Below are 14,113 nucleotides of genomic sequence, written 5' to 3'. Positions count from 1 at the left end.
TATTAACAGTTTGGTTAGTATCCTTCCAGACCTTCTCTATACATTTTTATAATATACAAATAGGTACTTAGGAAGTACACTATACAGTATTTGTGTGTGTGAATATATGTGGTATGTGTTTTAAAATCAATGGTATCATATGTATTGCATGTGTTATCCGTTTTTTCCCCAAACTTTGAAAAAAATGTATTGTATCTAAGAGATCTTTCCATGTCAGTAGGTGTATGAATCTTGCTCTTTTTTTTTATTGATGCCCAGTATTTTATACTGTTCCAGCCTCTTGATGGGTATTTTGTTTTTTCCAATTTTATTCTATTACAAAGTTACAAGTGACATCTTTGTACAGGCCACCCTGTGAACACAGAATGGGAGTGTGTTTCATTATAAACTGGAAATGTTGAGCGACAGGGCATGTGAATTTTACATTTTAATGGATACCAGTCGACTGCCTTTAAAGGTAGCTGTGCCAATTTATCTGTTTTCCCACACTCTTGCAGGCTTGTGATTTATAGAGATTTTAAATATTTGCCAACTAGATCTGAGATAGCTTCTTTTTATTGTGCATTTCCCTTATTTTGCTGAGTTTGGGCATCTCTTCATAATCTTAGAAAACTTTTTGCTTATCTGAATTTTCACAGGGAGATTTCTACAAGGGATATGTGACCAAAAAGCAATAGACTTGTCTAGCTTGTCTAGCTGGAATTAATTTTTGTGAGCTAGAGATCTATTTTCTCTCCCCAAATGGTTATGTTGTCTCAATATTATTTGTTGAATAATCCATTCTTTTCCTACTAATTTGAAATGTTACTTTTATCATTTACTCAATACATAGTTGTTTCTGGATTCCAGCTCTATCAGATTTATTTTTGGCATCAGGCACCTGAGTTATTCTTAACTTGGTTCACTGAATGGTAGCTGGTTTTGTCAGCCAAGATAATGAGTGTGTTGCTTATAAGACAATAGATAATATAACTCATTGACACACAAATTCTATTCTAGTTAAGTTTGATTTAAATCAGTTCCATTATCTACAAACTTAAGAGTATTAAAAAATGTGTAAACTTCTCTCTCAGATTAGTTCCTTTTTTTTAGGGGACACCTCACAGGTTCAATTATAGAGATAGGAGGCTTTTCACCAAGTCCCCTCTTTCTAAAAGTACTGTTTGATGTTAAAGCTTTTTGGTGATGTAAAGTTGCTTCCTGGCAATGTCATGTGGCAGGGCAATATTACTGTTGATTTACATGAACCTTTCATTCAACAGATTATATGACGTTCACAAACTATGACATACACTTTGAATAAACAATGGCACTTTAGTTTTTACTTCTACATGGACCATAGCTCCTGGAGTGCACAAATCATGTCCCATTTATCTATCTGCAAACATCTATTACAGGGTGCAGCACCTGAATTGAAATAGAACTAAAGTGCATTCCAACGGTGTTTCTATAAAACAAAAAATAAAACCCAAACTTCTCAAAAACAAAACCTTTAGGGGATTGACAAAGTTACACATAGTCCTTTTTTCTGATTAAATTATATGTTATCTTCTTTAGTAGAAATACTGGAATAAGACACTGACCTGATAAATTATTTCACGCCAACTGTGGGGAAAATATTCCCTTGTTGTCCATGGACTTCCTCAGGTATGACCTATCTCTAGATGCGTTGCTTGCCTGTGAAATGAGGATAAGAACTGTGATCTGGAAAACAGTTGGATTGCAGTAGGCAAGACTACTTTACAGTTGTTATATAGAAAAATGAAAAGGTAAAAACTTTTTATATGGGCAAGTAGAAGTGTGGCATTTGCCTTGTTTTAAAATTCAGTTCTTTTTATGATCTAAGTTACCACACCTCTTTCTTCCTTCTTTCAAAGGGATAACTTTGGCTTCTGTGGGCAATGTCTTAGTCCATAAAGTTAGATGCTGTTTTATAGCTCAATCTATGACAACACATCATGGAAGAATTCTCAAAACTGCCTAATCTATCAGTTTTCCTGGTAAGGAGAAGAAATAAAGCTAACTCATTATGTTGAACAAATTTTATGACCAAGTAGACTGTACCAGTGCAAAATACCAACTTTTTACTTTACCATTACCAATCCTGAAAGGCTGTCTTACTTTTATTTATGATGATTGTTAAAAAAAAAAAAATGTCTATGACCTGTACCTTGCTTTGTGTATGTGCCTCACTTACCATTTTTCATCTGTGAACATAGCATGCCATACCAACTGTAGCCCACTAAGGAAATCATTAAATAGCACTTGTACAGTGATATTCTCCACTGACAAAGGAATACATACATTCAAAGAACAGATCTCGCTATAGAAATTCTGTGACTTGGCATAGAAGTACATGTAACAGAGTTGCATCCTAGAATGTTGAAAGGGTGCAAATATATGTCACTAAATAATAAGCCATTAGGTTAGTATTGCTAGAAGATAGAAACATGGGTTACTAGGCTTGAGGCAGGAAGGGGTGGGAGAAGAGATTATTTTGCTTAGACAGGGGACTTACAGAGAAGAAAGAAGACTTCTGAATTGAACTGTGTCAAAGAATGAAAGGGTGAAGCCAACAAAACCTATTTTGACTTGGGTTTCAGTATCTGCAATGGGGCCAAAACTCACATTATCCTTCTTGGGGAAGGATAGCCTTGAGGGACAGGATTTGGACTCATGCTCTGGGACACTCTAATTCTAGTCACCATAAAGGAACTAAATTTGGTTTACCTAGAGGGCTGAATTTACAGAGGCATAAATGTGAAGCCAGGGGTCTTCCATTCCCCCTACCCTTTTGCTAAATTCTTGAAATTCCTTTAAACAAAGACTTTCATTTCACTGAAGTATTATGGCTGTTGGAAGGAACAGTTTGACTAAAACATTCTAAGACATAGGGTTCTCTGATCTTTCTTTGGAAGCAGAAAGAACAGACACCGGATGTTGGGAATGGAATGTTCATTGTAGAGGGGATAATGGTATAGAAAGATCCAAGACAAACTTCCTCATGAGCATCACTAATCTGCCTATTTATCATTTTGTAATTTTGCCTATTCATTTCTGGATTATTGTACCTCCGAAATTACTTCTCCACTTCCAGTTTCAGCCCACCAATTCACCTCCCATTGGTAACTAGAATGATTAATTTTTCTAAACTGCTTATCTGGTCACAATCCCACTGCCTAAAATCATTTGGGAAGTTATTTTTGTTCTAGCTGCCAACCTACTATGGTGAGTCAGACTTTGCCTGAGTCTGTCTCCTGGGAAACAATTCTGTAGCAATTCAAGGAGTTTTGTTTGTGCTCTCCTTTAAACTTTGGAGCACTGTTTCCTTATCAGGTGTCATCTCGGTGAGGGAACCTCCCCTGACAAATCCATCTTTGTATGTTTTCACTATTGCATTGTACATGTTGGTTTGTCTAAGTCCTCAAACTGTGTATCTTTAGACCTGGGCTTTGTCCTTTTAAAAGTATTGAAGAGAATTGAGTCAAGTCACAAGGTGCCTGCACTGAGCCTCCTTTAAAAAAATTAGACTTCAGATCATCTGAAAAATTTTCCCCCCAAATTAGCTGTTATTTTATTTCTAGTTCTACAGAGGTGAATTTCCATCTAAGAACAGGTATTTTAGTTACTCTAATCTTAAGGACTTCCCCCAGCTATTTTTTAAAAGGTCTAGGAGTGACCAGTTTGAATTTGGAGAAACATCATCTCTGACCTGTGATAATTCTTTGTGGATAAAGACAGTTGTGATTACCTATCTCTGGGGACTTGATGGCAAAGCATTCCACCTTAATACTTCTACTTATCCCAGAACATTTATAATAGAATTGAAATATCCAGCTATTTTGAACATACAACTATGAGTTAAAGTAACCGCATGTTTAACGCCTCATAAGCCTTTTTTGGGGAGGGGGTGTAGCAAGCTGTAAAATCACACTGTTAACTACTTAAAATAAGTTCTCTTTGGGGAAAGTTCGGTTTGTATTGCAGACATATTGCCATTATCAGAAACGAATTCTTCACCTAGGATTTTCTGGTTGGTTAAGGTAAACCAACAGAAAACTTGTGTGGCACTTTGGTCTACAAGAGAAAATTACAGATGGCATTCCTGTAAGACTGTGCCCCCCAAATTGGCATCCCAATAAATATTCCAATTATGTGGACTAAGAGAACTTAAATCTGAGGTCAAACTGAAATTTACTTAAGATCTAAACAAACTGATCACTTGGGGTAATGTCTCGATGTTGTTCTCAAATACAGTGTATTTTATTCTAAAAAACAGTTAAGCTTTCCCACCTTTAAGTCTGTCCCTGACTTCAGGGTGAGGGCATGCCTCAAGAGAGTAGGTTTGGATGTAAAGGTTTCCTTTCACAGCTGTTTTGGGGGTTATGTAAGGGGAAGGGGGACCCAATGGGAAGGAGAAGGATGGGAGAGCAAAGGACGAGCACTATTGTAATTTTGCATCTTTTGAACACCGCACCATGAGTTATCTTATGTCATTAAACTGAAAAGTTTATTAATATTTAAGGCTCTTGATACATATTGTCAAATTACTTTCTAGAAGTACACAGGAAAGTTTGCCTTTCTACATTAGGTCCTGCTATTTAAAAGACAAATAACAATTCATTAAATATTAATTTGCATTTCTTAGGTTACTAGAGGCTGAAACTTTAGAAACTGCCATTTATTTCTTCTGTGAACTACCCATATTTTCTACTGTGGTGTTTTTTTTTTTAAATGCAAAAATAGTAATAATTGCTTTTAATTACCATTTTAAATTAACATTATCAATCATTTCCTTTGTGACTATTACTTTATGAAGTTTTTCTATCCCAAGAACCAAAATTTGTATTTTCACAAAAATCTCAACCTTTTCTAATACTAGTTTTTCTCTGCCAGTTTTAAATATCACACTTTTTTTGGACTTGAGGAGCACACCTGGTGAGCCTTGTGATTTACATTCCAACACGGAAGTTTCATTTCCTAACGCACTGGTGGTGACTCTACTTAGAATCTTGTTCCACACCTACAGGATTACTTCTCAAGCTTATGTCCTTAGTTCCTTAGTTTTTTCTCATGTTATTCATTAACATTAAAATTTTGTTTATATTCAACAATGTATCCTCCAGCACAACTAGAACATAAAATATTTGGTAATCCTACATACACCCCAATTTTATGCATTTCCTTTGTGGCTAAATCTGATGAAGTTTTAATTTTAAATAGACAAAGAACAGTTATTTATTCTCTTTTAACAACGCAGAGAGCTAACTATTGGTTCCCATTAACTCCTGATTAGCTAGCTGGCTATAGACACACAGCATGTTAAGTTTTCTACAGGCACCTTTCTGAATTCAAGTAAAAGTTTTGGTAGACAAGGATTTCTTACTTAAAGGTCACTGACATAATATGAATCTTGAGTACAAATATTGCTCACCATTCTTGCATTCTTTAAATTATTTTACTTTGAAAATTTAAGAACTATCATTAAATCATTAAGAACACAGGTTTTCATTTAAGGAATATCTTGAACTGTGAAAATACAAATCTAATCAAATTAAATTTTGAACACATATAGAGCCAAATATTTCAACAAAACTGCAGTTTAATTTCAGAAAATGTGTTAAAATATATATTTATACATCAATTTCTGACATACACTTAATGTGTTAGTATACACAAAATGATGCTTTCTCTTGAAACTGTATTTATGAAATGTACATTTTAATTTAAATACTCAGTATACACTGCACTTAATCTGCATGTTGCATTTATTAAATACATTAAAATCTGCAATGTAACAAAACGTTTTCTGCATACGAAATTCAAAACACCATTTTAAATGAACAAAAGATGGCTCACTTCATTTTTTTTTTTTTTTTTTTTTTTTTTTACACAACTAGTGTATGGGACACTAGCTCAGCTCCACCATACTACCTGTTCGTTCTTTTATTTGACATTGTTCACAGACTAGTACATATTACAATAAGAGTGCTGGATAAAAACATGAGGTACGAAAGTGGTTCAAAGATTATAGGTCATGCAGATCATGCTAGACAGCAAAGAAAATTGTGACCGAGAAAACACTAAATAAAAATACATAAAGAATGTGCATTATAAAAAAAAACTCCATTACACAGCTTTGCTTCTTTGGTTACAAAGTAGGTTGAACAATTTCACAGCTTTTTATTCCCACCCGAAAAAAGAAAGTCATACGAAATGTCAAAAAGCAGAGGAATCGTGGCAATTTCTCTATTAGAAAGTAGAAACAAATGAACAAAGTTTTCTTCATCAAAATAGCCCAATTATTTATTATATCACAATAACTGGTGACTACCTGTACAGTTGCACTATGTTCTTCATACTTACACTATACAAAATTTACATTCAAGCTGGGTCTTTACTACTGAAAATAAATACCGAAGGTAAATTGCCATTAGTGTTAGAAATATGCCAGGATTCTTTTGTTCAATTATTGCCTAAACATTTTATCTATTAAATGCAATCCTGTCTTTCAAATCCTTTACTGATACTTATAATTATTCAAAAAAATTAAAAAAGTTCTGTGACATTGTTCATGTACATTATGAAAATAGCAGCCCTGTAATAAATAAAACACAAATAAATGAAAACTTACGTAGGCAAATGTTACTGATATTGAAAGAAAAGTGGCTCTTTAGATGAACTGTTATTTATAATGTGCGAGGAAGGCTCAGGGTAAATCCACGGGTAATAGGAAACATGGGAGAGCCACCAAAGCTCTGAAAAGACCCCACTCATGCGCACCAGGTAAAATGCAGACTCGGCTTGCTTTAATAAACCCCACCTATTATTCTCCTTGTGTACTGATGACATAAAACTGGACATCAACAGCGCTGCATGACATCTCAAAGAGAGGAAAAGCTCCTGTAGAATGATTGTCTAATACTGAAAAGGCCAAACACACAACCGAAGCATGGCTACTTGCTTTCGTATAAAGTGGAAAGAATACCAGTGGCACACAAGGATAGATTGCTTTCAGTTTTTTTCTTAATGAGGCAAGAAAGCTTTATGCTGAGGAGACATTCGGCTGCTGTGGAGGTTGCGTTGGCTGCGGAGGCTGTGCTATCACTGCTTGTTGTTGAGAAGTGCTACCAGGATTGGCCTGTTGGGCTGGGAGTTGGGATAATTGATCATTGTTTGAAAGAGATTTTAACAGTGCATTTTCTCGTTCAAGTAAAGAGTTTCTTTCAACTAATTCTTTTATTTGTTCCTTTAGAACTTCCACTTCTTCTCTTACTGCATACATCAAATGGCTTTTCACCAGATCCTGTGAAAAACAAAATTAGTAATGTCACAAAGAATATAAGGGAAAGGTGTTGCTATTTGGTTCTGGCCTACCTGGTGCCTTATAAACATGAGGCATTTTTATATTAGTTCTTTTGCTCTTGCTTTTAATGTTTCTACTGTATCTTGACTGGCCCTAAGGGAGATAAGAGTGGAAAAAATCCAGTTTCCAACTAGGCAGCTAGCCCAGGATTTCTTTTCAAATTTTGGAGTGATTTCCAAAAATAGTAGGCTCCTTAAATTGTCAATTATAAGCTTAGAATTAAAAAAAAAAAAAAAAAAGTTTAAAATCACATGCTTAGATGTTAGACCAAGAGAACAAAGGATATTCAAGTGATATTTAACTAGTTCTAGCACTTCTTTAAGAGATAAGGTGCCTACGATTTCCAACTCTAAAATCTTAAAGAAAAATAGTTTGAGACTAATGGTCCTTATTTATAGTCTATAATTTTAATAAGCTTGAATCAAAATATTTTATATACAATATGAGCAGAATATCTTTAAGGGAATAAAAAAATTGATACTAATAGCAGAAATCAGAAACAGATTCAACATGAACAGGTCTATTCATTAGAGATGAGTAAAACAGCATCTATAAATGGATGACAAAGGTTTCTAGCTGAAATTTTCATTTTAATATTCTTTTGTCAATAAACTATTTTTGATGCTGGAATATTTGAAGGCACATAATGCATTCTGATTATGTATGCCCCTTAAAATGGCCCTGATTTATCAGTGGTAATGCATGAAATGTGAGATGTTCAAATGGGAGAAATAGTAACTCCACTGGTATTTCTAGGCTAAAAATTCTCAATGTTTTTTTAGCAGTTTCAATTAAATGTCATTATATAAAAAAATATACTTTGGTCATCTTGGTGTAAAGAATTTAGGTGTTTTTCAGAATTGATAAAAACCAACTGCCTCCTACAACAAACAACCTATAAAATGAGAGCACTATTAACTTTTACTTACCATTGCTTGTTCTATTTTGTTGTCAATGGCTACACCACCTCCCCCAGATGCACTGGAAAAAATTAGAATATTTCATTAAATTATTCTAAAAAATGGAACATCCTTTCCAACTCTTAATTAAAAACATTTGTTTTACTTAAAACCAAAAATAACTTAAAATAGCTTAAAAGTCTATTCTCAAAATTTCAGTACTCAGAGCTCTCATTTTGAAAATGAAGGATCTCAGTAAGTACAGGACTTCTAGAAATCCTTTGTAGTTCCAACATTTCTAATTTCCCTATGACATACATATACTACTTTAAAGTAACTCCCTATTCAGGAGTTAACTCAGTGAACTTTTAAAAAGATAAATTTTGAACGAGCACTACACTCTCCACATCTTTTAAACTTCATTTACTAACTATATATTCTAATTGACTTTCATGTGGAAATTCCAGTAGTCACTTACTGCATTAAAATTCAGATGATGACTTTTCTTCTAGAGATTTTAATTCTGGCTTAAAAATTTTCAGAACTGGCTTCTAAAGGGCCTTTGGGCTGGTTAACAGCGTTCTCAACATTCTGGCAAATCTACATACTTTGATTGTAGGTTACTGGCTGGTAAAAATCACCTACGAACGTATGTCGTTTAGACCAGTTTTTCCTGGAAATAATTTGAAGTAATCTAGCTGGTAAATATATCCCAAGGTCAACCTTAGCATTTGTATGATAATTACACAGAAGATTCGATAACTGTCCTCTTAACTAGTAAGAACAGTGAAGATCTATATCTTTTTCTTGGTATTTTTGTAAATTCTGAAGAACAGTCATTAGATTTTCATGTAAAGACAAATCTGACACTTTAATCTACTTTAACAACACAAAAAGAGATCTTTAAACAATTTTGATATAAAACTTTGCAAAATTACTCTTCATAAAGTATACCCTAAGAAAATTTAGATGCTAATATATTTGAAAACTTTTATTTTAGATGATGTAGACCCTCAATGTTCTATCAGACTGAGGCGCAGAAATATCCCGTCTTATGTAGTGGTGCCTTTTATATTGCAATCCAAGTAGATATGGTTATAATTCTGGTTCTGCTACTCACTACCTATGTGACCATCAACAAAATCAAGTATTTAACTTCCCTGGACCTCCTTCCTCATCTGTAAAATGAAGGGGTGCTTGTCAATGCCTCAGTGGACTTCCTACTTCTAAATCCTTGAAACTGAATCAGTACATGAAAACATTAAACTTGTTTATCTGAGCATTAACCACATTAATTATAGCATACTCTTTCACTTCTTGCTGCTGCTATTTCTAAGATGAAACAGGCTTTTGTAGACCTAATAACTAGAAACGATATATACAGATTGTTAATAAATAATTATACATGTTAGGCTTTAAATGCTTGTAGAGCTATGCAAAACAAAGTATGGCTATATGTAACTATAAACGATAGAACAACTATATAAACCATAAGGCTTCGGTGTAAAGTTCAGTTCAGAGACCACTTGGATATGGTCACCAAATATTGCCTACAATTTGCAAAGAAGACATTAGCATTACTTCTAGGCATTTAGATTAGAGTCTGTCTGACCATCCTAGATTGTACTTTTTATATTTTTTATTTCTATGTCAAGGAAAAACTATATTAGTTTCAGTCAATTCTTGATGTGAATACATGCAAGCCTTTTAACACATCTGTTTTAAACAGAACACCTTCAATGCTAACTTTAACACCAGTTTTACATATTAACAAGCAAGCAAAACAAAAAATAAACCCTAACCCCTAAAAAGGGTTTATTACTTTTTTTTTATGATTAAAATAATATTAGTAAGTTTCCAAACCATTCCCTTAGGCTAAGGAATAATTATCATCCTATTCTTTGCTGATATAATAAACTCTAATCCTGACCCAGACCTCTTTTACAGCAATGGAGGAATAAGTCTGCAAAGTATAAATGGATATGAAGATATGTGTCCCCTAAAAGGTATTAATATCCCAATTTTGTTAAGCATTGTACTTAAACCAGAATTAAATCAGTCACAGACACAATTACTATCACTACAGCAATCTAGTTTGAAGGCTGTTTTTAAAGAATTCTATAACCTATGGCAGTGGTTCTTAAACTTTAGCACACACCAGTCATCCAGAGGACTTCTTAAAACAGACTGCTGGGCTTCACCTCAGTTACTGATTCAGAAGGTGTAGGGTGGTGCCCAGGAATCTGCATTTCTTTTTTTTTTTTTTTAATTTTTTTTTCAACGTTTATTCATTTTTGGGACAGAGAGAGACAGAGCACGAACGGGGGAGGGGCAGAGAGAGAGGGAGACACAGAATCGGAAACAGGCTCCAGGCTCTGAGCCATCAGCCCAGAGCCCGACGCGGGGCTCGAACTCACGGACTGCGAGATCGTGACCTGGCTGAAGTCGGACGCTTAACCGACTGCGCCACACAGGCGCCCCCAGGAATCTGCATTTCTAACAAGTTTCCAGGCAATGCTGATTCTGCTACCTGACAGAACATACTTTGAGAACCATACTTTGAGAACCAATGGTTTGCAAAGATGGAAGTCGTAAGAGAAAATAAAAAAAACCTAATTCTATTTTTAAAACTTCTTAACCTGAATACAAAACTTCTTACCCTTCATGACTTTGACCCCTGCCTTCTATGGTCTCCTTTCTTCTCACATTCCATCTGGCTGGCCAATTGTGTTATGTCTTACATAACTATTTACAGTCTGTGAAACATATGTTCTCTCAGGTTTCCATGGCTTTGCAGAACTGCTCCCCGAGCTGCAAATGCTCATGCCTCCAATTCATCTGGCTACCTTGTACTTGTTCCTTAAGATGCTCCAGTGCCACTTCTTCTGTAATGCCTTCTGATTTCCTAAGGCAGAACCAATTACTCCATCTCTCTTACGGTTCACCAATCTTCACAAACTTTTTGTACTGCATAACCAGTTAAGCAAAATAGTGAACTCCAGCTCCTCCACACATTCAGTGTGTGAATTCTGGGAAATTATTTAACCTTTCTAGAACTCAGGTTTTTTATCTAAAATAAGAATTATATACCTCAATTCATAAAACTCCTGTGAGGATTAAATGAGTTAAATAATACTGCCATTGTTAGCTCCTATCAGACTGAGTTCCTTCAGAGAGGTTCTTTATCTTTCACCTGTATGAAGAAGTAAACTCAGTGCTTGGCACATAGGAACTCAAGTGCATACTGAAAGAGTAAATAGGATAGCAATTAGATTTGAAACAATTACCGGTTTATGTCAGAAAGCCATTAAAATATTTTGAGTTTGAATAAATCAGTAATTCTCAAAGTATGGTCACTGGACCAGCAATATCAGCATCATCTGGGAACTTGTTAGAAATGTAAACACTTGGGTCTACCCCAGACCTACTGAATTATATACTCTTGAGGTGGGACCCAGGAAATCTATTTTAACAACTCCTCCAGATGACTGATAGAAACTAAAGATTTGAGAAACTGATTTATAATAAGGATATCAACATGGCAGTCTTAATCAAATAGGAGGGTATTCTATTTAAAAATCCCTGAACATGGTTTAAGACTATTATTTCAACGAGGGTTTTCAATGAGGGTCACAAGTTGTTTTCTACCATATTCAAAGTCAACATAGTGGTTTGGGCTTCACATTCTTAAAAAATGAAACTGATCAACAAAAGGAGAATGAAAAATTTTCCTTTATTTGCTTCCTTGACCTAATGTTAAAGCATTATGTCTTGTTTTCTTTTTTATAATTGCATTCACCACACTATAACTTGATGGTTAACCAGTTTCTGAACTTAAGTTACCAAGACTTTGTAACTATTCTGGTAAACTACAAGTGCTATAGAAAGGGATAATTTTTAAAAAGAAACTTTCTGTTTGCTATGGGTCACTCTTTTAGAATAAAAACATATCATGATTAGTATTTACTAGAAGAATTAAAATTTGTGGGTATTGAGGAAATGGACATATAGATATATAAATAATAAAAATATCTTTTATAGGATGATTTTCCCCTAAAACTACAGCACCCCCCCCAAAGAATCAAATGAGCTTGAATTTAGGTTTTTTTTTTTTTTTTTTTTTAAGATTCCATACAGTTTTAAGTAATCCCCACACCCAACGTGGGGCTCAAACTCACAACCCTGAGATCAAGAGTCACAAGCACTACCGACTGAGCCAGCCAGGAGCCCCTAAATTCAATGGTTAAGTAAATTACAATTATATTCACAGGAAAAATAAAACTCAGTGTATCAAAGGTACAGCAAGACAGCCCGGTTCAAAGCTGCTCATTTTTAAATTCATCCCAATTGGCTCCCCACACCACAGCTTTTCTTCCCGGGCCTCCTTACTCTTATCACAGATTACTTGGCAACATTACTGAGACGAGGCCAGATGTGAACCTCTGGCTTTGCAAGTTCCCTACATTTTCATCTTTATTAAAAGGCTAACTGCCTCACTCACGCTCTCAGCTCAGTGACTGTACAAATCATCTCCAGTCTCTCCTCTCTAAAAATTAAAATCCATAAAGGCAAGGTTAGGCTAACTGGACCTCACTTTTTAAAAAACTCTTTATGAGAAATCAACTTTTTTCTTTGTCTTTACTAATGTGGACAGAGACATCATGGCTACTTGTTTAAAATAAAAACAGAGCAAATTTCTTCTCTTACATCTTGACTTCTTTGCTCTTTTTCTGTTCTCCCTTCAGCACAAATGCTAAATAACAGAGCAACAAGGTAGAGACAAAGAACACTTAAATGACTGCCCACTTTTGCAGGCACACATTAACTTTAGTGAGTCCTTACTGCCAAGCTTGAGAAACAATCTCATTTTACAGTTCAGGAAACTGAGGCCAAGTAATTTACTCAAAGATACAATGCTACAGACAGAACTGAAACTAGACAATGTCAAAACACATGCTTTTTCTACCTTGACAGTACGACGGTGTGAAAGGAATAAGCAACTATCTATTAACCTAAAAGAAATAACAGACTTATGTATATTATAAATGCTTTAACTATGTACCAAATGTCATTTGTGAAAGCATAAGCATGGATCCAAAGATTAAACTATGTGCATAATACTATATTTATCTTATCTAGCACATTCCTAAAAGAAGATGAGCTCTGAGAACAAGGGAGGTAACTTCTTGGAAAAGACTCAGTGATCTTTAGACAGCCAGTATAGCTTACCTATTTACCAAGAACTAAAATGCTCTTTTCCTCTGTTAGAAAGCTGAAGAGATCTTAAGCTCATATGTATCTATATGCAGAAAATTATTTTAAAAATTACCTTTTGCTAAAAGACCCTTCTAACTTTCTGTGTTGAGTCACAATCCCAATTAAAACTCCACTATAGGAATTCCCCAAACTGTAAAATCAAATCTTTTATAAGAACTTCTTTGATTGAGTTGGCAAATCTGATATACTCATGTTCAAGCCCCCTTACCCAAATAAAGTAATGATTCTTCATAAACTCCCAAATAGAAGCTACAGTCTTTCTTAGAGGCTAGTCCTCAAGAATCATGTACTGTTTCCAGTAAATAATCTACAACCTTCACCCCCCTCCCCTGCCAATAAGCTCTAAAATATCATCATTACTACTAAAATGGATTAATTCTAACCTGGGTAACATCTGACCTCTTTTCTAAGAAACAGGTATCTGTATTTTTTAGAAAGAAAACTATCAAATTGTTGATTGCAAAAAATGTATCTAATGAATGTATACTATGAAAGTTAAAAAAAATTCATCACTCTTCTATAGGAGGAATTTAAAAATATTTACAGCTTAACACTTAAGAGCAAATAACAA

At 34.6% G+C, this 14,113-nt stretch overlaps 1 protein-coding gene across 5 annotated transcripts in view; it reads right to left on the bottom strand.

The window, feature by feature from the left end:
* Nucleotides 1-706: 706 nt before the first annotated feature.
* TSC22D2 (TSC22 domain family member 2) overlaps nucleotides 707-14,113 on the bottom strand; it is a 52,613-nt gene continuing 39,206 nt past the window's right edge. For 2 of the 5 annotated variants that reach the window (XM_047875079.1, XM_047875080.1), the window contains 2 exons: nucleotides 8,296-8,347; nucleotides 4,484-7,306 (listed from right to left, as the gene is read on the bottom strand). In XM_047875079.1, the coding sequence (XP_047731035.1) occupies nucleotides 7,046-7,306; nucleotides 8,296-8,347 (313 nt within the window). In that variant the 3' untranslated portion in view covers nucleotides 4,484-7,045. Of the gene's footprint in view, nucleotides 1,678-4,483; nucleotides 7,307-8,295; nucleotides 8,348-14,113 lie in introns of those variants that run through there. The other 3 variants (XR_007155613.1, XR_007155614.1, XM_047875081.1) reach the window with 2 other exon arrangements.

Source organism: Prionailurus viverrinus, chromosome C2 (genome assembly GCF_022837055.1).
Source record: "Prionailurus viverrinus isolate Anna chromosome C2, UM_Priviv_1.0, whole genome shotgun sequence".
NCBI classification, from domain to species: Eukaryota; Metazoa; Chordata; class Mammalia; order Carnivora; family Felidae; genus Prionailurus; species Prionailurus viverrinus.
Note: the sequence above shows the minus strand (reverse complement) of the source record. Positions and strands in the feature narration are given on the sequence as shown.